Source organism: Idiotropiscis lumnitzeri, chromosome 12 (assembly GCF_059441095.1).
Source record: "Idiotropiscis lumnitzeri isolate Australia: NSW breed Sydney's pygmy pipehorse chromosome 12, RoL_Ilum_1.0, whole genome shotgun sequence".
Lineage (NCBI taxonomy): Eukaryota > Metazoa > Chordata > Actinopteri > Syngnathiformes > Syngnathidae > Idiotropiscis > Idiotropiscis lumnitzeri.
The window spans coordinates 18794455-18819365 of NC_142402.1; the positions used below are offsets into that span (position 1 = coordinate 18794455).

The 24911-nt window shown below is 41.5% G+C and overlaps 2 protein-coding genes across 5 annotated transcripts in view; one reads left to right on the forward strand and one right to left on the reverse strand.

The window, feature by feature from the left end:
- Positions 1 to 54: 54 nt before the first annotated feature.
- vps4b (vacuolar protein sorting 4 homolog B) lies at positions 55 to 8915 on the reverse strand. 2 transcript variants are annotated; one of them, XM_088310595.1, is made up of 13 exons: positions 8508 to 8915; positions 7276 to 7387; positions 6930 to 7030; positions 4750 to 4861; positions 4491 to 4635; positions 4349 to 4407; positions 3797 to 3916; positions 3566 to 3722; positions 3332 to 3480; positions 1800 to 1881; positions 1503 to 1722; positions 1286 to 1426; positions 55 to 1204 (listed from the first exon to the last, which is right to left on the reverse strand). In XM_088310595.1, the coding sequence occupies exons 1-13, from the start codon at positions 8526 to 8528 to the stop codon at positions 1103 to 1105; spliced, it is 1521 nt and encodes a 506-aa protein (XP_088166721.1). In that variant the 5' UTR covers positions 8529 to 8915; the 3' UTR covers positions 55 to 1102. The 2 variants fall into 2 exon arrangements, with proteins under 2 accessions (XP_088166721.1, XP_088166722.1); XM_088310596.1 differs by lacking the exons at positions 6930 to 7030; positions 7276 to 7387; positions 8508 to 8915 and adding an exon at positions 5993 to 6220.
- A 665-nt stretch (positions 8916 to 9580) lies between these two features.
- LOC148326368 (laminin subunit alpha-3-like) overlaps positions 9581 to 24911 on the forward strand; it is a 54698-nt gene continuing 39367 nt past the window's right edge. Inside the window, exons 1-7 of one of the 3 annotated variants that reach the window (XM_088310871.1) lie at positions 9581 to 10181; positions 11013 to 11165; positions 21325 to 21442; positions 22009 to 22127; positions 22214 to 22384; positions 23276 to 23376; positions 23838 to 23953. In XM_088310871.1, coding sequence (XP_088166997.1) covers positions 9924 to 10181; positions 11013 to 11165; positions 21325 to 21442; positions 22009 to 22127; positions 22214 to 22384; positions 23276 to 23376; positions 23838 to 23953 — 1036 coding nt within the window. In that variant the 5' untranslated portion in view covers positions 9581 to 9923. The remainder of the gene's footprint in view (positions 10182 to 11012; positions 11166 to 21324; positions 21443 to 22008; positions 22128 to 22213; positions 22385 to 23275; positions 23377 to 23837; positions 23954 to 24911) is intronic. The other 2 variants (XM_088310872.1, XM_088310873.1) reach the window with 2 other exon arrangements.

The window sequence follows — 24911 nt, forward strand, 5'->3', positions numbered from 1 at the left end:
TACGAGCGTATCCACTACTCCATGTACGACACATTAAACATTTAAAGATAACCCTTCACATTTATCGTATTTATATTTTATTTACATTTCAGAAATGGAAAAAAACGGGAGTACAACACGTAAAATTGACCTCTGAGGCAAAAAATTGTTTTATGTTAGTATATTATAGTGTAAAGAAAATCCCCATCAAAACGCAAAATAACATGAAGAGTAGTTTACATTCCGTGTAAGTGTACAGGAAATATGGAAGTATTATACATGTGTTAGTTGTAGTAATAGTAGTAGTGACGATGCACTTTGATGGTAAAGCACTATGACAAACTGAGACAAACCCATAGAAAAATAAACAGCTTCTCTAGAAGGCACAGCGTCACTTTTAATTGGAGATGTATCTATTAGCCGCAATGTACAAATAAGCCTCCAACTCCAGACTGTTACGTCAAAATTCACTATCCAATTTTATCCTTATATGAGGCGTCCCCCGCCCCTCTTTTTTTTTTTAGCAGTTAGTAACCAGCATCAATTAAGTTATGATTTTAAAAACAAACAAATAAAATGTCCTGTACGCTGTGATGAAAGAGTGACAAAAATCTGGAGTCCTTGTTTCAATTAACGCTGGTCTGGCACCTTTGGTGATCCATTCAACACATACAAATTGTGAGAGTGGACAGGCGATCCCAACCTCGGCTCTAATGTAGCTCTCATGTAGAGTGTCTCAGCAAGTCTAAAATGCCTGTGATAGATATATATACTACATTGAGATTTCGAACATGTATAACAAGAAATCCAAGCTTCTTCACTCCTCTGTATGATACCACAAAATACATTATATTATAAAATGTTTGTTGCTTATTTATACAAAACAGAGAAGATGGGACGTTGATCCAACAACCCATTCAATTTGTCATGAAGCTTATATTTATTGTATTTGAAGAAGAATGAGTGTCAAAAGTATTTTCTTCAGCCTTTCTGTGGTTATCAGACTGGGAGACAGAGGTCTGGTGAATAGTTAAGATAGGATGGGCAAAAGGAGAAAAAAAAAACAGTAAATAGAACATTGCAATTCTTTTGCTTTGGTTTGGCCTGCTTCCCAAATATCAAACTAGCCTTCCTGTCCAAAGTCCTCTGTGAATTTTTTCAGTTTTTCCAGATCCTGTTCATTGACGGTGGGCTTGGTGTTGGTCAGAGACCTCAGCATGTCAGTCTGCAAAGAGAGAATCAATAGCGAGCATTATTCCACCACAACATGTCAGAAAAGACAGCGCTGTCCTGGAAGACGCCTCACCATGCAAACTACAGGTTCCAGAAGCTTCTCTCCTGGCACGTCGACCCATGTCATCTCAACTGCGTTGGGATCGCCAGGTGAGCAAGGCGTCAAGAGATCGTGTACGATTATTAGGGGGTCCGATCTCGATGGGCCATTCACCTTAGAAAACGCAATCAATTTAAAACACATGATGATTAGGAAGAAATGACGTGCCGATTAAAAAAAAAAAAAGTACCCTTTTAAAGTGGGTTGCCGCCTGGACCTTTCGGACGGGCTGCATGAGCGCATCTCTCACGATGATACTGATATCCGCGCCCGAGTAACCGTCGGTTTTCTTGCCCAGAGTGACGAAATCGGAGTCGGTCAGACTATTGGGGGTGGAGCCCAAGTTGAGCTTAAACATGAAGCCGCGAGCGTGCTCTTCTGGCAGCGGAATATAGATCCTCTTCTCAAATCTAAAATGAACAGAAGGTGAGCGGACAATGGTGTGTGCGCGCTCCGCAACTCGTACCAACTACAGACGAGCCAGTACCTTCTTCTGATGGCAGAGTCGAGGGTCCACGGGATGTTTGTTGCCCCGAGTACCAGCACACCTTCATTGTCATTTCCAACACCTGAAACAAGAGAACAGCACCGTGTAGATTTAATGAGGCGCCAGATTTAAATACCAAACCTCTCGGGGAAAGGGCTCACTTTTTAAATATTTTTCCAATGTATTTGCGTGACTTAAATATCAGAAAAATGGTTGCGTCCAGCGTACGCCTTGTAAACTTCACATCTATTTATAGTGCAGCAGCAGCATTTTTTCTGCCCTATGTCATCCGGTTAGCAATTCATTGTTAACATTTTACTGAGTGACGGAAAGATAGGGAGGGGTTGAAAGTTGTTAGCGTCTAAAGCAAAACGAAACGTCGCCTACAAATTAAAATACAAGTGCAATGTTTGCTGGCTTGCCAACGTGTGTTTACTCGTACACTCGAGTTCCTGCAAAAATAATCGGGTTGCAAAACATTCGGGTGAGGTCTTAAAATGTCTGTCAAAATGCAGTTGACGCCAGAAGTTTAGCTACACTGTAAAAAAAAAAAAATAAATAAAAAAAAAAAAAAATAAATAAACGCTTTTGCCCATTTTCATCAAGACTGAGATTAGGGGCTTGTGATAGCGACTCCAAAACAAAACACTCACTTTATTCTTCGGAAGCCACTTTGGAACCAGTTTGGCACTATTGCTTCATATCATAATCAATTCGGAAGACCCGTTTTGCACCAACACTTGAACTTCCTGGCTGACGTCTTGAGACGTTGCTTCATTATTTCTGCAAATTCATCTTTCCCCATCTATGTTGTCAAGTGCACCAGTCCCTCCTGAAGCAAAGCAACACCCTTTTTCTTCCTAATGTCATGATGCTCGATGTGAGCAAACATTTCAGGCTCGTCAGACCACAGGAGGTCCTTAGAATTAAATTTGAGTCATGTCTTAAAAAAAAAAGTCCCTGTGTGCATTTGCAAACTAACTTCACTATGGATCACGAGACGGGCTTCAGTCAGCATCTTCACAATTTCTTTGACTTTTTTCCTTGGGTTGGTTTGCACATTTCATGCCAAAGCCCGTTCATTTATGAGACACAGAACCCGTCTCCTTCCTAAACTCCCATGCTGTCAATCCTTGCCCATCATAGTTTGAACAAATGAATGTGGCACCTTCGGGCATCTGCAAATTGCAGCCAAGGATCAACCACACTCTCTTCCTGATATCTGGGCTGATTTCGTTTGACTTCCCAATATTAAAGTTCCGGGTGTGTCATCAAACACACCCGCGACACGCGTGTCTGGAATTAACAAGGTCAATTAACCAATCAGAAGCTTCCCAAAACATGACATCATCTCAAGTTTCCCAAATTGTTTAAAGGCGTAATCATTTTTATTACGCCCGGTAAGGATGGCTCGTTACCTGAACATATGCCAACATTGAAATTTAGTTTCACTTTGACGTAATAAATTCTAAGAGATCATAATGAGGTGCTTTCGATTTCATCAACCAATGGTTGAAGCTCATCAGACCAACCTTGCATCTGCACCAGGAACTCTGTCTTGATACGTCGCGCCGCCTCGCTTTCGTTCTCGCTTCGGGAGCCGCAGAGGGAGTCGATCTCATCGATGAAGATAATGGAGGGCTTGTGTTCCCTCGCGAGGGCGAACAGATTCTTAACTAACCTGAATGACAGAAGCCGCACGTTCATGATGTCAACAAAACGCCGCTTTGATCATACTGCCACGCTTTGCGAATAGCCAAACTTACTTTTCACTTTCTCCCAACCATTTGGACACAAGATCAGAAGAGGAGACCGACAGGAAGGTGGAGTTGTTTGCTTCAGTGGCGACAGCTTTAGCAAGATAAGACTTTCCTGTACCTGGAGGTCCGAAGAGCAGGATCCCCCTCCAAGGTGTTCTCTTGCCTTCAAATCACCAAAGCGATCGTTGGTGATTAGGAACACAAGACCTGGTGCGAACACGAAATGGTACAATGTACCTGTAAATAGGTGAGGGAATTTGATTGGCAGAATCACAGCTTCCTTCAGGGCCTCCTTGGCGCCCTCCAAACCCGCAACATCATCCCACTTGATGTTTGGCTTCTCCATAACAATTGCACCTGGCGGGGGAAAAAAAAACAAAAAACATTTTATGACATCACTGACATTGCATGAATAACAAATACCGCACACTCGCTGGCCAGAACATGAGGTACAGCAACACGATATAACGTGGATAAAGTCAAGAAACATCATATACAATTTGAACGCATCAAAAGTTGTATTATTTGGAGTTCAACCTAACAAAATTGTCTTTAAGTTAATTTGTGACATCACACAAGAGAAATGCAAATCTTTTAAGACATAAGGATAAACTCAATCAGTGCTTTTGTAAACGGAACTCTCCAGCAACAGAATATAATGTCTGGCTGCTCTTGACATTATGAGCAATACAAATGCTTATTCAATATCGATGACATTTCTTATACAAAAATCCTGCTCTCGTTTGATGCGGTGCTGTGTTTCACTACTCAAGTACGCAAACAACAAACCTGAGAGTTGATTCTGCATCTTCTTTTTCTCCGGATCATCAGCATCGTCACTATCATTCCTGAGCACACAAACCAACAAGACTGAAGATCTTAAGTCTGACCTGAATGAGTCCATACATCACTGCCCCACCCACAAACGCACCCTTTGTCATTCGACTCTTTGACAGGTTTAGAAGGCGGTGCTTTCTCCTTCTTTTGCAGATACTCCTTCAACTTCTCTGCCCGGTCCAAATATTCGGCACATTTTGCGCGGATGCTCTGTTTTGCTTTGTCACCTTGAGCTTCATCTGGGCAGTCCGGAAAACATGAGAGAAACATACAGAAACACAGCATGACTTTTTCAAATGTTTGCCAAACCATGCAGGCTGAATTAAGATATTCTGTAAAAAATTATAGCTTACATTTGACTACGTGGAGGAAGTACTGTACAGCAGCCTGGTACATACGCAGAGCCTCCTCATAATTCTGAGCTTTATCCTCCTGAGCCGCCTTGCTGGCAAGATCGATGGCTTTCTAGGAACAAAGACGTACAAGAGAACCGTTTTGAGTTTTGACTCAAATCAACAAGAGGGGCAACTTAGAGAATTTCCCCACCACCTTGCAAATGGCAATCAAAGTAAACACAATCATGGGCTATCACTAAAAGATTATCGGGAGTGTCAACATGAACACATGTTAAATAGATACAATGGCAAATTCTTGTGTCTGGCCTGACTGAGTCAATGATTGTGAAGTGCAATGTGTTGAGTGTTTGTATACCTTGCCTCACAATGCTTTTGCCACAATGAAAACAACAAGGTAATGACTTTGAAACCACAGTGTAACTTTACAATATTATTTCTTCTTTGTATTTTGCATACGTCTGGATGCCCTTTACCATGCTCTCTCTCACGGGTCAAGCTTGGAACTAAAACTGGCATACATCGTTATGTAAGTGGTGCAGCTGTCAAAACATTTTAATGACATTTTCGCAAGGACGTGCGAGACCTCTAATGACAATGTGAAATCCATCACACACAAGTATTAGTTCAAATGTTGGTTTTCATGTCCCAACTGACGTCGCGCACTGAAAGGCACTCAGTTGTTCCGCGTGACGACATCAAGGTAGGAATGCCAGCACCTGACGACAACGTCCACTTCCTATTAGCTTCTGTTTTTTTCTCTTTACAAGACGACTCTAAAGCCATCTTGAAACATAACAGCCAGTTTGTGATATAATTACAAAAATGTCGCTCTCTAATGTAAGATGGAGTCACCGCAAAGGCCAAAAACAACATGCTAGTATGATCATTAGCCGCGCTGTCAACTAAAGCTCACGGTTGTGACACACTGTCGGATAGAACATTAAAAATTATGTTTCGGGACACATTTATTCGGGAGTAAAAGACTTAATGGCCGATAGTTTTAGTTGCTGACGGTGGACTTTCGCCAAATAATATCAAAGTTAGCAACGGCTAAGGGAGCTAAACTGGCTAGTTAGCAGCGCGCATTGTTTCTTCTTTCGACAGTCGTCCAAATATGAAACAGAACATTTCAAATATCAACAACCTAACACAAAACAACGCCTTTATTCAACGTGGTGGAGGAAAATATTTAGTTATTGCCCAATTGTTTCGGTAGCGTCTCGTTCGAGCGTTCACTTACCTGTAAATTATTGTTGGTAGCCATGAGGGCTGATCACTTGTCCGTTGGGCGAAACGATCGACAGATCTTCAAAAGAATCTGCTTTTAAAAAACTTAGTTGCTAAGTCAACTCGTCAACATGTAATTCAAGGAGCGCTTTGGCTTGTTTTCCTTTCTGAAATCGTCCCCGACTTGTTTCGAGGAGGGAACTTCCGCATTGAAAAGCGTCGACTTGCGCACGGGGAATGTGATGACGTCACGACGCAACAGACGCTCGGGCACGTCACTGGACTTGATTTTTGTTTTCTTTTTCTTTTTAATTCAAAACAATAATTGACCTGACTGACCCTCTTCCCTTTCTGGCATATGAATTCATTTTGGAAGATTATTGAATGTTGGACATGTCAACTTTAAATCCACGGCTGCCTAAAAAAAATCATACTGTTTGCTACAGCACACACATGGCCCATGGGGTCCTCGATTTACGACTTGACTCCATCGCCGCCGAATTTGTACGCATTTAGACTATCATTTACGCAATCAAGTTAAAAATAATACAATAAAAATGGATGAGAAACACTTTAAGGGTGATAAACATACTGAGCGTGCTTCTCGTGGAAGTTACAAAAATACATATACTTTTTCAGCTGGGGTTTTCATTTATCAGTGATTGAGAATTTATTTTTCTGCCTACTTTTTAATTTTATTCCCTCAAATTTGGAAACATCTGCACCTTCTGCTCCTAACACTGTCAAAACAGACATGACTTTTTGCAGCTTTTGAAATTGATACAATGTTAAGAAAAAGAAAGACGTAGTTGAACTCTTGATTGACTGTTGTACTTGTAAACGTACTTCTACTTACTGAGTGTGAGTACTTTTACCACCCCTGCACATGACCAGCATCCTTACCCCACAATGTACGGTAATTTGCACAAGAAACATAATTCTTTATCAACCTCTTTATATTCTAGGTACTCCTGAAGCTCTTCGGCTCTGTCCAGGTACTCCTTACATTTGTCTCTGATTTTCTGATTGCCATCTTTACCCTGGGGTTCACCTGACGGAAAGAAAGACATCATTTTCATTAGCATTCAATGGAGCGATCTATTCTTTTGCCTATAAATTAAAATTTGATACAACTTGTGGGCTGTTTGAATTTTAAAGTTTCAAGGTTCTAAGAGCAACAAGCACGATTTAGCCCAACTTTAGGCGATCCACTTCCATGTGTGGATGGCGAAGACCCCAGTTGGAGCCTTTTGGAACAACATCGGACAAAATGCGTTACCTGCCTCGGCGACTCACGATTTAAAATGTGGAGAAAGTACTTGACGGCGTGTTTGTAGGATCGAACGGCCTCTTCGTAGTTTCCCGCCTGGTCCTCTTGCGCGGCCTTCTGCGCCACTGTGATGGCTTTCTGAAAGACGACAATCATGCTTGCTTGAAACGTGTTCTTTATTCTTTGATTTGCTTATTGGGCTGCATATGAGGCGCAACGTTCAACAATATCGTTAAATGGATCTCGCTCAGACAATGCCAGCCAAAACAAAAACAAATATATACGGCAGCGCTTGTATTGAATCTGAATGTGAGTCAAGAGCTCAACAGTTCAGATTTTATTTTCCAATATTTACATCTGCATCTGATAATCGATGGATGCAAGATAGTTTGAAATATTTAGGGAAGGTGTGGAATTTTCTCATAATCTATTTTTCAAGTGACTGTTTTGTTTTGTTTCCCAGGTGTGCCTTCATCAAACCCGAAAGCAAAAAGATTAATAATAATAAAAAAAAAATGTTTGTAAGACAAGCAGAAGAAATTGAAGAAAAATTGAATGTATTATTCCTGTTACTGGATTTTGACTCCATCAATTACAATATTTCTACTCAAATTTAAAACAAAAGGTGTTTAATGCCAGATCTAGTTGTCAATAGCTGGAATTATAAGTTTGTCCCATGTTCATCTTTTAGAGTTCGGCCCAAATGTATCCAGGCGACAGCAAAACTAAAGGAAGGGGCCTCACTGTCCCAAAACATTTAGAAGTGAGTAAAGATGTCTTCTCATCACAAAATAAAGATTAAAAGAATAAAATCCCACTCATTTTCATGATTAAGAAGGATGTTTTTATGGAAAACGCATTTTATTGTATTTTCTATTTTTCTTTTTCAGTCATTTGGATATCATACAATGCTGAACTTTACAATTAACTTGGTTAGGGCAACGCACAAGTTTTATTTATGGACTGCATAATCTTAGTTCACTTTTATTGCAAAGCGAGGAGCACAGATGTTATGATAACAAGTACAGTAATAAATATGAAGAGGCTGAACCATAAACGAGTCAACAACGTGCCGGTGCAGTCAACAAAATGTCTGCCTCCACAAACTTGTTCGCTTCAAATAGTAGACAAGTTGTTGTTAAAGCGTTCTCAGTCACAGCTCTGAACATAATGACTTGATTCGTTCACTAAAAATGACCATCGCGTTTGTCATTTACGTTCAACATAAAAACAAAAGTGAGAAATTACTTCATCCTACCTTCAGATTGGTGGGCTCCATTTCGTGAGTCTGAGAGGACCCAAAAAAGCAACAAATTGAAACTCAAAACCAACACCGGGTTTGAATTGGTTGAAAATCAGTCACTGGCAAGTGACAGCGCAAAGAAGTTCCTTGTTGGCGTGTATGTGTGTGTGCGCGTGCACGTGTGACACAGACGTGCCACACGCTTAACAATGCCGACCAGCGGGTGAGTCACAAGTTGTTGTCGTGCGAGTTCCAAACTGCTGCGCCGAAGCCTTCGCTTTTCCTCACCTATCATGGAATCCCCTTCAAGCACAAATGTTTCCTTATCATGATTTTACAAAATGTACTTAAAAAAACAGCACTCGTTCTAAAGTGAAACACGGTGAGCTCGCCCTCATTTCACTTCGACATCTGAAACTTGAGACTTATGTCACGCCCCTTAAAAAATAAATAACTAAAAAATGTCATACACAGCAGTGCCGCTAGAGGGAGCAAGCGTAAAAGTTTTCAACATTGATGGTGACGTACTTAAATTATCTGACAAAAATATTTGAAATTATTTTAAAATGGAGTTGAGCAGGCGCACAAACACACACACATTCACAATTTTTATATCTTCACGACTACAGCAAATGTACAGAAACGCCTCCATTTCGACATATGAATACCCCCCAAACTGTCATGTTTTTTAGTTTTGTTTGTCCAAAAGTTAATTATTGGAGAAAGTGGCTATTTTACTGGAAAATGAATGCAAATTAAAGTGGTAGGAACTGGGTAACGAAGTACAAGAAGACAAAAATCCAGGTAAGGAACCAATTTATTTTTTTACGACTCTAATTGATCTCACACTGTATATAAGTCATTAGTGCTCAAAATAGGGTACATATTTATTGCGGAAAGAAGTTTTTGAACTACAATAAAAAAAAATAATCCACAAGATTCGACATTTTATATAATTGACAGTAAAAAAAAACGACATACTTTTTTTAACTTGAATTTGGGCCCACTTTTAAGTTGAATAAAAATATCTTCTTTTTAACCGTGTTCCTTCTTTCCCCTTTTCACTTTTATTCAAGTCACAGTATTTATTGATTTGTATTATTTTTACACTAATAACTGTACTCGTACTCGAGAGTACTTGACGTCTGCCGCCAGTGACGAATCGTGACAGGAGGACCACACAAGCAGTCGTGTGACACCTGAGCTCGTCAGTGAGCGAACCTTCTTTGCATGACAAGAGAAAAACGTGAAGCTCTCCACAAGGAAACATGCTTCCCTGGGACATTTCCTCCTCCAGCGGGTCGTCACGGTAAAGGCTGGACTTGGGGCAAAGTTGTTCTGCTGAGGAAGAATTCCCGCGCGTAAATGACGCGGCGCTCCTCGGGGTTCTCCAGATGACCAAACCCACAGTCGGGACCTTTCGCGTGGAACATGGGGAGAGAGGTGACGCCAGCTCACCTCCTCGCAGTTTTCCTCGCTATTATTGTTTGCAGGTGCACGCGCGCACAAGAAACCTTTAATGGACTCGCTGGTTTTAGTTTGAGTCCTCCGTACTTCAACCTGGCGCAAGGATCGAGAATTACTTCAACGGCAACCTGCGGGAAAGATGAGTTCGGGACTCCGAGGGCTGATTTGTACTGTAAACTTGTCGGAGGACCAACCACTGGACTTCTCTCTCAGAATATTCGGGTAAGTTGCACCTTCATTTTTATTAACATTACAAAGCCACCATTCTGAATGTTTCCTGTTGCCTCAAACGAGGTTTCAACTGCCAGAAATCCTTAAGAGTTTTCACTCCATTGTTTGTGAAGGAAATAGCCTTCAGCAGAAGAAGTGCAAGGGCACTACATCACTTTGGGAAGAATAGAAGTCCGACAATGAAACATACACAATGCTTGAATTTGAATGCACCGTCAGGGGGGCACAATGGGAGTCCAATTCAGTTCCTGAAGGTCTAAACTTAATCTCCGGATACATAATATCTTGTTTTTCCACGCTTTTTTTTTTTTTTTTTTTTAATTTTCCTTTTATTGGGATGACATTTGGACTTGCCACCTACAAGAAGTTGTGTTCTGGTTGTGGAACGTGATCTTCCAGAAGAATTCAGCGACTTTTTGCATTTTTGGTCACGAAAGATGCTCATGACTTAGATATAGACACCTAGAGGGGTTGTCTTCATTTTTTTAACTTCAAAACTATTGGACATTTAATGTCCGTCAAGGTACGATAGACACTAACAATTTGTGATCCCATCTGAACTCCAAAGTAACTTTTTTCAGGTTCAACTTCTCATTTGCTTGGATCAACCCCTCCCTCCCCAGCAAATGAAGATGTCAATGTAGAACTTTAATTAACTCCGAAAAAAAAATAATAATAAATAAATATATATATGTATATGCTGCTTTTTTTTACGAGTGACTCCAATAAAAAATGTGTCATGCCACCTAGCATGGTGGTGAATCATAATTAAGAGTCATATTTTGAACTTCCTGTCATAAGCAAATCTTTGCTATAATCCAGGGCCAGTTCTGTGACTACTGCAACGCGGCTGACCCGAACAAAGCCCACCCGGTGACCAACGCCATTGACGGGACGGAGCGCTGGTGGCAGAGCCCCCCTCTGTCCAAAGGGTTAGGCTACAACGAGGTCAACGTCACCCTGGACCTCGGACAGGTAAGCAATATCGGAACCAGATTTTTTTTTTTTTTAAAATATGCTTGGAAGGAAGGAATTTGCGCCTCACGCTTTCTATGGCATTTAAACGTCACCCAGAGCAATTGTGGCTTGTTGTGATGTTTTTTTTTTGTGTTTTTTTTTCGCGTCAATTATTCGCGCCCTGGCAGTGGCGATCATGTGAGCAATGCTGTTAATGTGTGCCAACAATCACATTCATGCCCCCGTGGCTGGCAAATATGCTCCCGTCTTGACCAGTGGACCCTGTGGCAGGAGTCTTGGCTCGCGGCCTCTTAAATTTGCACGTCAAGCTTAATTATCAACTGTGACCAAATACAGGAATTCTCTGGTTTGCGTTTAATTGTAAGAAGAATTTGAAGACTGTCGGCGTAATATTTCTGTTTTTGACTTTTGTCGTGCCGCATCATGGGAGCTGGCTTTTGCTTTTCTATTTCCACGCATTGCTAAATATAATACGGCTACATGTGCGCGGACGCGTGCAGGGCCTTCGAGGACGCCCGAGTTTAATATGTGGTAATGCTCCATGTATTTGGGAGCGTTACGCCGTATTACGGCGCGCTATAAAGGGCATGGCGCAATCTCTCGGCGGTGACTACCAGCCGCATTGCACGCAGCGTGCTACCGCAGTAAAACACACACACCTGTCACACACATTTTTCTTTTTACAGCTTTAATTACTAGCAGCATGACTATCAACAATACTCACCTGCCATTGTTGCATTTTGCATTTGTAGATGTTTTTTTTATTTGAATTTTTTTTGAATGTCGTTATTTTAGTTTGATGTTGTAATAATGTGTTGAAGTGTGGGGGAAAAAAATGAAACCAATTTTTGGCAGTTCAAAAGAAATATTATGGGCCGATTAAATCGGCCGGCAAATTAAACGGTCGGGCTCATCATGATCATCGCTTATTTGCATGTGACAGGACCGATCTCTAAAAAAGGCTATTTTCAACCAGATAAGAAATAGGGTGTGTAAAGTGTGCTATACTGCTTGACCCCTGCGGCATTTTGCACATCACAGTCATATTAAGACTCTTGGGAACCGTTTTCTGTCTGGTTCCACCAATGTTGTCTGATTTTTATCATGGCCAAGAACATATTTGTCGTATTAAAGCCTAATTTTCCTTCAGATTGATTTTGAAGATGTCAAGTTGGTTGAATTTGTCCAGGATTACAAAGCAATGGTTGCTTTGTGGATATTATGAAAGAAAAAACGCATTCTAAAGGATAATTTATATTGCCGGTGCAATATGTGGGCTGCAAAGCGGCTGAATGAATTCTGTGGTTTCTTTCAAGGCAGCGCAGGTGGCTTTTCTATACGGCTGCCAGCAGATAAATAAGATAATGGCGCTGTTGATATGTACGCTGAGGTTCAAAGTGTGCTTTTCTTTTTTTTTTTTTTCCAAACAAGTCATTTCCGCTGATCCTTTGAAAAAAAGAGTTGATGGTCTACCAAGTGTAAAGAAAGACGTTATTTGAGAGTCAACTATTTCCGAATGGATGTTTTGTTGGCGTCGCGCTTTCTCGACCGTCACTGCAACAAGAAAAGTGTGGCAGCTGACAAAGTTTACCGGGTCTCATACAGGCACCAGAACGGCCATCGCGTTCTCATACTGTCGATATCGTGTCTGTGCGGAACTTGTGAGACACAAACACGCAAAAATCGCTTTTCCTTTTATGTTTGGTCTCTTCATTTATTAGCGTCTTTTCTAAACTATAGAGCGCCCCTAGTGGCGAAAGAAAAAATCCACACATAAGCTGCACCGTTGTATTAGGCGCATGGTTCAAATTCAAGGAAAAAAGTAGCATCTTATCATCCAGAAAATACGTTACTAGAGTCGTGTTTTTCCCAATCAATACTTACTCTTACTGAAATCATAATTTAAAATACTACATTCTAAAATAACAATAACCTATTCTTCCTTGGGCCCAATTTTTTCATTTTTTTGGCAACTCCGCGCACGTTTGCGTACAACTTAAACTAGCAGGCACACCAAAATACAAACTTCTTTTCCGGGAACGCTTGCCGCGGCGCAACAATCGGCAAGCAGCAGTCAGGCCATTGTTGCTGTAAACATGAACTCCACGTATCAGACGTCCCGTCACTCCATCTTTCTAGGGAATGTATTTTAAGAGGCCTACATGCGCTTATCTGACTGAGTGAGCCGAGCATGTGAGGCAAACATAGCGGGCTTTACTGCTGTCTGTGGGCCGTCCGCTGAGCTTATTCCCCATACGAGTGCTGCCGAAGGATTGTTGGACTTTAGCTTGGTTTTGCTTCCATTTTGACAATAAGGATACACTTTTCAAGGCTTCATAAATAGCGTACTCATCGCCACTTGTAACTGTTTAATGATTAGTAAAGAGTTGTAAATGATTTGGGGCAGTTTGGACGTTGGCTCACTATTTAGCAAGCGCGGCTCACTATTTAGCAAGCGCTCGCTATCGCCGCGCATCATCGCTATCTATTGGCATAAATCTATAATCCGACTGTCACCATGAGCTTCTACCGTTTATAACGAACAATGGGGCCAAAGCTGCGGAGCTAAATGTGGACTCACTATTTGGCAAGTGGGAGGGAGTGTCACGCTTGTCGATCTCATCGAATGACGTGTAGCACTTTATCAAGCCCTTAGCAACCACTTACTTAATTAATAACCAAAGTGTGAACAATTTGAAAACTTGGATATATGCCCCGATTGTAAAGTGAGGCCATTATTTTTTTTTCTGAGGAGCTAATGGGGACAAAGTTGATAATCTTTTGATTTATTGGCATTTTTACAACAGTAAACTAATTAGGGGCTCATTACATGAATTGTTTTGCTTGTTGTCATGACAACGATATAGTGGAAAAGTGTCCTTGAAAAGTGGATTTTTTTTTGTGATGGCATTTAATACGAGCTAGCCATGTCCCAAGGCTCGAAATTTATTTATTTATTTATTTTTTTCCGGAGCAGTTTTGCAAATCAGTGTAAGTTTCATGTGTTCCGCGAAAGGCGCTAATACATGGAAACTGGCAGTTTCTAAAACATGGACCACTTGTAAGCAAGAAATCAATTTTGAATCACAATTTTCCACTTGGACCAGAATTGTAAATCCAGCCTTGTATCATGGATTTGTTTTTAGTCATTTTCTTTGCATTTTCTGGGGGCGCGTGATCATTTTTTTGACACTATTGTTATGAAGCTTTAAAAAAAAAAAAAAAGTCCTCCTGCTTACCTCGTGTTGGTTTTGTTGCTTTAATTGGACTGGAGACTATGTAGTTTGCTGATAATTAAGGTTTCCTTTTTTTACCCCCTCCCTCAGCAGGCGACGATGTTGAGTGTGCTTGTTTTTCACTGTGTGAAAGGAGAGGTCGATTAGGTTCAGGTACAGGGAACGGCTTTGGCTCAGCTGAGTGATCTGCTTTCAAGAATGCAATTTTCGGAGCATTCCCTCGGAACCTAATCCCTTCAGTCGGGACTCCACTTCCCACCGAAGTTGCTGTGAATGTTGTATTTGCTGCCGTCGCCCCCTTTTGTGTCCTTCCAGGCCTTTATTGTGGGATGTCCTTTCTGCGCTCTCGTTCTTTTAAAAAAGTTGCCCCCCCCCTTTTCACCACACACACACACACACACAAAGCGCTGCTAAAAAAATGACCTGACCCTCTCAGCGCAAACAAATACAGAGGTGATATATTTGGTGGTGAGTGTTTCAACAAAAAAAACAAAAAAAAAACAACCGTGCTGTCATCGGACCTGCATAAGTAAACGGTGCGAGAAATTACACGAATTCCGAACATATTTTCATTCCCCCCAGTTGTCGAACACATTTATTACAAAAAGAAAATCTTTATTGTGGACTATCGGTTTTTGCGAGCCCTCACCATTTTCCCATTTTGAAGAGGAATGGGGAATTTCAAATTGAAATCCAAATTTGCGTCGCCGGCAACCGCTGGCCTGCACGTCCTTATAAATCTGCGGCTTCATTGTGGGAAAATATGTGAGCTAATTTAGAATCTTTTTTTCCAGGCCTCCATACAGTCAATCCGTTGTGCCTTTTCTAATAGTCGTCCGGTTTCTATGACGCGCTTGTATAATGGTGGAGTTGTTCCACATTTTTGGATCAAAAAGCATCAGCACGACTGGTCTGGAAGAGAAGATTTAAAACAGTCGATGCAAACATTTCCACTGGCCATTTGTTGATTGCACGTGCACACATGCACTGTTTAGTTTTAGTTTTTTTTTTTTTTTCAGTTTTAGTTTTAGTTTTAGTTTTCACAAAATTGTGTATATTACTTGTGTACGAGATAAGTTTTATAAAGTAAAAACTGAACATTTTAAAAATGAACCTAACCCTTTTAAAACAACCTAAAAGACTTGTGTCATAAATTAATGGGTAAAGACAAAAATGAAGGATATTTTTGCTGTCGTTAGATTGTAGTTTTGTAAACGTAAAGTGTGGTTATAGTTAATTTTTTAATTTTGTTTTTATTTGATTTTGTTGATGAAAATATTTTTCCAATTTGGCTGGCAACCAGTTCGGGGTGTACCCCGCCTACTGCCTGACGACAGCTCGGATACGCTTCGGCCCCCCTGCGCGACCCTCGTGAGGAGAACAGATAACATATGAACGGATAGTTTTTTGTTATTTTGTTAGTTTTTGTGAAGAAAAATAACCTTGACGCACACACACACACACACACACGTGCTGACGTTTGATGATTGTGTATCTTTAAAAATATGCCCAATGCACACAATCACAAAGCATTTTCATTGCAGTCGCAGCCAAAAATTTGCAATGAGACGATGACAATCACATCGAGATGCGTATCTGTTTGTTTTTTGTTTTTTTTCCACGCACTCGACTGCAGCTCTGTGGTGACTCTTTGCCAACTGCCTAATTCCACCATGGAGTCATGGAGAAAAATACACCAGACTAGTGGACTCCCCGCCCTCCGCTGTCCACCTGTTGTGCCCCATGGAACCCCCCCCCCCCCCCCCCCCCACACACACACACACAGTTGCACTGATGCATTGTCGCCCGCCGCAAGCCTGCGACGGACCTGATCCGCTGTGACAGAAGGTGATGCCTCCTCCTCTTTGAATGGCATTCTTCTGCTCTCACATCAGCCTCTCGGAGGACTTGTACGTGCCAGGATGTGGACTCTGGCCTCTGTCGTGCCCTTCGGTTGAACTTTGGCTTCTTGTCTACATCATGAGTGGAACCAAATAAGTCACAGACACAGTGCAACCCCAAAGTTGTGACTCTCGTAGAGGTCCAAGTTGTTCTTTTTTTCAATTAAGGACCTTTTTTTTTTTTTTTTTTTAACATCGATAATGATGTCAGTGACAAGGTCCTAGATGTTTATCGGAAACGATAAACTGTTTCGCTGAAAAATTTCACCTAATTACTGTTTTTGTGCGCAAGCCAAAGCAATTTGCCGCCATCTGTTGGTGCCATCTCGGTGCCAAAGAACTTTTGTGAGTGAGTGAGTTGTGGAGCTTCATTTTGACACAAGGCGGACCTTGCTGCCATCTAGTGGCCTTTATAGGCAATTACAGTAACCTTTTTTACGGGGGCGTTATTCATGGTTTTGACTATTTTTTTTTCACTATCAATCGCAAAAAAATCAGTAATTATAATTAATTACCAATTTTTTTGCGATTGATATTTAATTAATTAATATTTATTTAATTAATCACATTTTTCAACTACTATTTTTCTGAAAAATTTAACAGGTATTTACTTGAATAATATCTTGTAATTGTGTATATATATATATATATATATATACATATATATAGGGGCTAGAGATTCAAAAATTAAAAAGCCATGAGGTAGATTAATCTAACCCAGGACTCCACCATGCCGCCTGCTGTAAATCCACATTCAAGTTTCCTCACGGTGGCAAACGAGCATCAGCCAGAGTTGTCATAGCCAGACACGAAACACCAAACAAAAACACTTAAAAGTAACTCCGCCTGACCTCACTTGTGAGTATTGCCACCAGGAGGCTATCAAAGTAGGTCAGAAGATAAATTGTGACATGTATGAACTGTTTGACGTGCACGTGCATCTCGGGTTCCTGACCTTGCACCCCCTCTAAAAGCGTCACATATGCACCACACGTAAAGCATCCAGACGACCGTTAAAAAAAAACGTCCTTCCAAGTCAACGTTTTCTCTTCCTTGTAAGTGTAAATGCCTCTGACAAACACTGATGTGCTGTCAAAACATTCCCACCGTGGTTGCCCGCCGACATGCCCGGTGTGTGTGTGTGTGTGTGTGTGTCTTTGCCTGCGTGTGTTTGTTGTCATTTGTGAATTACCTAGCACCGACAGCTCACAGCCAGTTTGTGTGTCTGTGACAAATGAGCACCCTGAGGTGTGAAATCCTGCGGGCCAGCTGCCTCCTGGACGGGTTTCTGACCTCCAAATTAACACTTGACACTCGTATAGTCAAATATGCGAGAGGGAATCGAAAAGGTGTGTCGGTACGGGGCCTCTCAGTCAGCTGTTCGTGTGAGTCACAAACGAGTGGTAGCACTTTATCAAAGGTTCTTCTAGGAATAGCGATATAGAACGTCCCGTTTATATGACACATGAATGCTGAGAGAAGCTGTCACTAAGAAATACTGGAGATAAATCTTGAAATACAACACTGGTTACTACAACACAACATCGCTGGGGGAGCAAAAATATGAAATGACATCATCAGAGAATCTGATAGGACTCGTGCTTCGTGCTCTAATCTTCCGTGAGGAGAGTCAATGTACGGTTTTCATTGCTTCATTGTCGACCTTAAGCATGCGCACGGCGGTTGCAAATAATCGGTCCATTTCCAGGGAATTTAGACGAAGGAAGATGGAGGGAATTTTTATTTATTTATTTTTTGCTGTGCTGTGTCCATTTTCATCAGGGCCAAGTCATGCGGTGATTTCACGGAAGTTTACTACACGGAGCTGAAGCTGATACAGTAGAAGTCAGACAGGCATGTTTGGGATTGTTTGGTCGATTCTAGTTGTGCTGAATGTGCTGTCTACATCGGGGAAGAGGAAGGGTGTGAACGCTGTCCAAGAGGCAGTCAACAAAGTGAATATTGAAAAGACGGAGTAGGGCTGAACGATTTAGAAATTTGGGACAGAAATGGCGATTTCGGACAAGTCACATGAACCGGCGCTGTATTGATTTATAGAGATGGGTAAACAAAGCTTCAAATCTGCTTCATGAACCAGTTGTAGTATTTTTGGACTCCTGTAGAGGGCGCTCTCTGTTCAACATTGGCCTGAAAGCCATTTTTTTAAAACTTTATTTCAACCAACAGTGCCATCTAGAGGACTCAAAAATATAACAGCTGGTTCATGAAGCAAATTTGAAGCTTCATTTTCCCAGCACTACCGATTTACACTGCCAGCCCAGGTAAAATGAATAGACTTTTTGGCTTCTATACCCGTCAATGGCAGTGAATGAGTTAAAAAAAAAAAAATGTCGCCCGTAATCCCGGAATTAATTTTACATTTTAAACTAAAGATGAACAATCAATTCGGCCATGTGGACAAAATCGGAAAATAAAATCGAGGGAATATTGACCAAACAAGTCTTTGTTTCATTTTTTTTTTTTTTTTTTTAATTTCTGAAAAATGAACGAGCAAATGCTGCACGAATTAATCTCGTGCCCTCTTGGGCGTGTCCCCCAATCTAATCAAAGAACACCTCCGCTCTTACAACAGGATGAGCAAGCAGAGGAAAACCGACAAACACCCGAGCTGAAAATAGAACCAAAGCTTTGCCGGGGAGCGACCCGCCGCCATCAATAAAAAACTGGCAGGAAGTTTAGGAGGAGGGGTTGAGGGTGGGCGGGGCGGGGGGGGGGGGAGAAGCTGGTCTTTGGGCGAGGGAAGGCCGGTCAGAGACGTGCTGGCTGGCATGCGGATCCATCTGAAATTCCGGACATAGCGCCACATTCCCGCCCCCTCCTAATGCCCCCGCGAAGCCGAGCGTGCCGCCGCGTTCGGGAACCTGTCACGAGCCGTAACTCACGCTGGTGAAAATCTTCTCTCCCGTGTGATAGATACACAACGGATTAAGAAGTTAGCTGCATGTCAGGCCCCGGCGTCTCAACTGCGTCTTTTAATGAACGCCGCTCTGTTTAGGTTGCGCTACATTAGGTCGCTGCACAATTTATGCATCCAACCTCCAATAAAAACTCTTTACTAAGCGAAATGAGGCTGAGTTGTTGATACCGCCGACTTTGAGAGCAATCTTCCCGGCTAAGACCAACCCTGATGTGACATCGCCTGCTTTCATTTCTCTCCGTGTAACTGCGCTTGGCCAGTCTAAACACACTTGAAACAAACCCAGAGCAGCCCTCATGTTGTTTGAAGTGGGTCTGATATGGACAAAAAGTATGGAGACGTCAACCTTATCAATTAAGTACGTTCATCTTGGATGTCAAATCGGTATCTCTCTAACTTTAAAAAAAATAAAAGTATCTTACAAAAATGACTAAACAACATTTAACAGAACATTTTAAAACGGTTGAAAGGAAAGTGCAGAAATAAAAGTGGGTTAAGAAAATCTAAATAATATAAATCCAAGCAAAAATCTGAGAAAAATCTAAGAAAAATCAAAGAAAAATCTAAAAAAAATCTAAGAAAAATATAAATATAAATATGAATAAAGAAAAAAACATATTTAAAATTGTTTACAATACTATACAACTTTATTTGTATAGAGGTCCTTAATCAAAGGTTTGAGAAAAATGCAAAATTTTTAACCTGCATTTAAAAGCATTTCCATTCGTCCCTGCAGTTTATTCCATTAGTGTGCAGCATAACAGCTAAATGCAGCTTCACCATGTTTCCTTTGAACTCTCGGCTCCACTAACTGACCTGAGTCTGCATACCTCAGAGCCTTCTACATTTGTCCTCAATCATCATTTCTTCAATCTATTCAGGTCCCAAACCATTCAGTGATTTACGCAGCGGTCGCAGAATTTGAAAATCGCTTCTACAGCTAACTGGGAGCCAGTGCAAAGCCTTTCGAACTGGAGCGATCTGCTCTGATCTCTTTGTTCTGATAATAACTCGAGCTGCAGCGTCCTGAAGGAGCTGCAGCTCTTCCATGGTCTTTTTTTTCAAGGAATCCAATCAGAAGACAATAATCAAGTCTACTGGAGATAAAAGCGTGGATAAGTTTCTCGTGATCTGCCTGTCGCATGCGAGCCTTCGATCTGGATATGTTTTCCAGATCGTGAAAGGGATGTTTCGATTGATTGCTAAAAGTCAGGTCTGATTCTATCAACGCCCCGAGATTTCAGACTCGGTCTTTGGTTTCTAAAAACAGTAACTCCGGGTGTTTCGTAACAGCGATGCTCTTTTCTTGAGGCTGCACATCAAAAGAGCCAAGTTTACTTTCAACATCAATTTGGATTTTTGCGGTATTTGGCGAAAAGCATTTCACGGAGATGTGACTGAGACACTTGTGAACTTTAAATTGTGATGAAAAAAAAATGCATATATCTCCTTGAAAGAGAAACCAAAACTTGCCTGCTTTTTTTTTTTGTTTTCAATCAAAGCACTGATGGATGCGAGGCGAGTGCGGGCCTGCCTGGGACGCATCAAGGGAAATATTCTCGACAAATATCTCGAAATAAAGGCGCACGCGATATTCCTGCTTTGCTTTTTCATCAATCACTTCAATGCCAAAGAATTTGCCTTGATGGCGCCCCCATTATTGACACGTTAAATATTGCCTTCGGATCTTTTCCAAGCGTTGACGTCCAAAATCCTCCCGTGCGGTCAAGTGTAGGTGAGGCTTTCGTCGGCGGCTCCAAGACACACACGGCCCGTGCCAGACGATAACAAAGAGAGCTTTGACGAGCATCCATTACTCGTCACGCTCCGTCGAGCTGATGTCACCTGCTTGTTGATGCCGCGCTGCCGACAAAATGGAAATGTGCGCTTTGCCAGAAACAATCGCAGACGTCGGTCGCCCTTGTGTGCTTTCAATGAGCGAGGGAGATAAAGGCTTTCAGGGAACGGATCATGTGGGCTCAAGTTGAGCTCTTTTCAAGAACTTGCCGGCCTGCTTTGATTGACTCCTCAAAGACACTTTTGGGCTTTCAGCATATTTAATTTCGCTTTTTTTTTTTTAGCTGTTCCATGTTGCTTACGTCATCATAAAGTTTGCAAATTCCCCTCGACCCGATCTGTGGGTACTGGAACGCTCCGTGGACAGCGGGAAGACTTTTACCCCGTGGCAGTATTTCGCACGTAAGTTCTCAAATAAAAAAAAAAAGTGTTTTCTTGACCCAGCTGTCAAATCATTAAATGAGCTTCAAAGTATCACATCGTTTACGTTGATTTTTTTTTTTTGTGTGTGTGTGTTCCACACACTACATCATGTGTAAAGTGAAAAGTGGTTAAATTTATGACCTCCCGAAAAAAACAAATATTGTCCATGCTAAATTATTTGACAAATTGATTCAGGTTAACATTTATATTCTATTTTCATGATCATAGTGAACATTTTGCATGTGCCCGGGAAATCGCTGTCCACTAGTGATGCGTAAACGAAGCTTCAAATCGGCTTCATGAAGCAGTTGTAGTATTTTTGGACTCCTCTAGAGGGCACTCTCTGTTCAACAGTGGCCTGAAAGCCATTTTTTAAACTTTTTGTTTCAACCAACAGTGCCATCTAGAGGACTGAAAAATACAACAACTGGTTCATGAAGCAAATTTGAAGCTTCATTTTCCCAGCACTCCTGACCAAAATGGGGTGAATGCCCACGATTATTAAAATTCATGAAGCAAACTCACAATGTTTCGTTTGCGCGCAGATTCAAAGCGTGAGTGCATCGAAAGGTTCGGAAAGCAACCCAATGCTCGCCTGGTTAACGATGACGATCAACTCTGCACCACGGATTATTCTAGAATCGTCCCTCTGGAGAACGGAGAGGTAAATACAACATCATTCGACCAATGGGGGAGGGGGGGGGGGGTTCAAAAGTACTGACAAATAAACACGCCCTTCGCGACATCCAGATTGTGGTGTCCTTGATCAACGGTCGGCCCGGTTCCAGGGACTTCACACGCTCACCGGTGCTGCAGGACTTCACCAGGGCCACCAACGTGCGCCTGCAGTTCCTGCGCACCAACACGTTGCTGGGCCACCTCATCTCCAAAGCCCAGAGAGATCCCACCGTCACACGCAGGGTGAGACCGCCACTGCTTGCTCGTTTTATGATTTTGAACCGGGACTGGTCATCCGTAAGATTCATGTTGTGGAATATTTGAGCGAGGCAAATAATTTCTTGAAATGAGAGAATGTTTCAACTAGTGATGGGGAAATGAAGCTTCAAATTAGCTTCATGAACCAGTTGTTATATTTTGGAGTCCTCTAGATGGCACTGTTGGTTTAAAAAATGGCAAGTCAGTGAGCTTTCAGGACAGAGAGTGCCCTCTACTGGAGTCCAAAAATACTACAACTGCTTCATGAAGCTTTGTTTACTCATCACTAGTTTCATCCTATGGACACGTTTTCATTTTCACTGAGCTTAACATGAAATAGCTAAAGGTCTACTTATCTATAGAAATGGACTAGAATATCAATTCACAAATTTTAGCAAAATTTCTCACTCAGACTTGATTCACGGAGAAACATAAAATGGTCAATTACAGTCATTGTGGATTTTTGAACAAGAATTTGTGGAACGGATATCAACGAGCATATGAGATAAAGAACTTGCAGCTGGTGCATTTATAGATCCGAAAGAAAAATCATTTGACAGTCTTGATCATACCTTACTATTAATTAGATTATTATGCTAAAAGATGGTTGGCTCCTAAATGTACGCAAAGTTACTTGTATATCAATATGTGCAGTTAAAAAAAATATATAATAAATAAAAAAAAAAAATCTAAGCTGTTTGAAGTGATTTATGGGGTACCTCAAGGGTCTATCTTAGGTCCTAAATTATTCTTATTATATGTCTATGGAATGATGATAAATGTATCCAACAGAATTATCTCCATAACCTTCCTGAATTTTGCTGTTGCCAAGCAACCATTCCATCCGAATGCTCTAATTCCAATTTTTCTGTCCAGTACTACTACAGCATCAAAGACATCAGCATCGGTGGGCGCTGCGTGTGTCACGGCCACGCTCAGGTGTGCGGGGCCGCTCGCAACCCGGAAAACCCAAACAAGTACGTTATCCCGCTAAAAAAAAAAAAAAAAAAAAAATTGTACTCCACCTCCAGCAGTTCTTCTCTTGAGCTGGTCAAACGTTAACGTCCTTCAAGCATGTGCGTTTATTCATTAACCGACATTTTCGACAGTGAAGGCATTCTTCCCGCCTTGCTTTGACCTCATGTGTTCGTTTGTGGACATCACAATGGTGAAAGACGCGATTGTTAGCTGCAGTGATAACTAACTTTGTAAACAAATGCTGTCATGTCAACGGCAATGTTCTGCTCCGTGTGCTGAACCACTAAAGCGGAATACACGTCAGGGATTGCGCAACATCAGTTTTTTTTTTTTTTTTAACTCATGTCATGAAAGTCAAGTAGTTGGCGTGCACTTAAAATAAAACACGTCGACACCTCATTGAACTCCCCAAGACAAAAACATTTCGATTGATGCCATGCGATTTATGTCCTGTCGTCAGGCTCCGGTGCGAGTGCCGACACAACACCTGCGGCGAGTCATGTGACCGCTGCTGCCCGGGTTTCAGCCAGAAGCGGTGGCGCGCCGCCACTGTCGACAGCCCCAACGAGTGTCAGCGTAAGTGCGCGACGTGCCGTCTGACTTTGCGGCGCTGAGAACTCAAGTGTCCACTTGCTGCCGTTGTCGATGCCCCGATATGGTATCACTCGGCGCCTCATTGAGAGTGGGGAGGGCATTCCTCATATGGCGAGCGTGCACCCTTTGTGGAATTTATTTTTCAGGTCTTCTCTGAAATACGATGATAGTTTATTTGCTTTTTTGTGCTCTTTCGGTCATGCCCAAAAGGCCAGATGATACCCCAGCCAAATTTGTCGAAACAGGAAAGTAGTAATTGTTGTCAAGGAAACATGGGATACATCTTGACTGAGGGATTTAGATTTTCTTTTTTTGCAGGCACAGAGTTTAGCCTCAGTGGTCTTGGTGAGTCTTTTGCCCTGCGTATGTGTTTGTATTGTTGAGTGGCTATTAGACAACAATATTTTAAAAAAAAAAAAAAAAAAAAAAAGACAAAATATTTTTAACGTGAAAGATGAGCTTGAAATGTTTTAGTCTTGTGTGATCAATGTTTGTGGTATTCTAATGGTTTAAATGAACACTGGAGCCATTTCTAAACATTTTTCGTGAGTGCAGTTCGTTTCCTGCAGTGGACTAAAAAAGAAGAAGTGATGCTAACCGGTAGCTAATCTGGTTACGCATTGCGGTTGTGATGCTAGGGGCACGCATATGACCTTTTTTTTTTTTATTCTTTTTTTTCTGTGCTAGAAACCCGGAATAAAATGTAATTACTCATCTACTACAGTAGGTGGCAGTGGTGCTTTTTGTTTTTTTTTAATGCGTGTGTTGAGGGGGTTAAAAAGTCGAATAACAAAAGTGAGGACTCGCCTATAAAACCTAATGGTTTTTCTCTTTATGAATAATCAGTGACGTAACAGAAAAAAGCATTCGTATCTTAGTCTGGATTTTATTGTTTCTCGTAATACTTAACAAGCAGTTTGGTGCGTTTTACTGACGCATT

What these genes read in the sequence shown, in the direction of transcription:
- vps4b (XM_088310595.1), bottom strand. Translation starts at nt 8,528, where the DNA reads ATGGAGCCCACCAATCTGAAG. An exon ending in CTTCCTCCACGTAGTCAAAT is followed by an intron (nt 4,636 to 4,749) that starts GTAAGCTATAAT and finishes CGGACTGCCCAG; the next exon opens with ATGAAGCTCAAGGTGACAAA. An exon ending in ATTCCCTCACCTATTTACAG is followed by an intron (nt 3,723 to 3,796) that starts GTACATTGTACC and finishes GGTGATTTGAAG; the next exon opens with GCAAGAGAACACCTTGGAGG.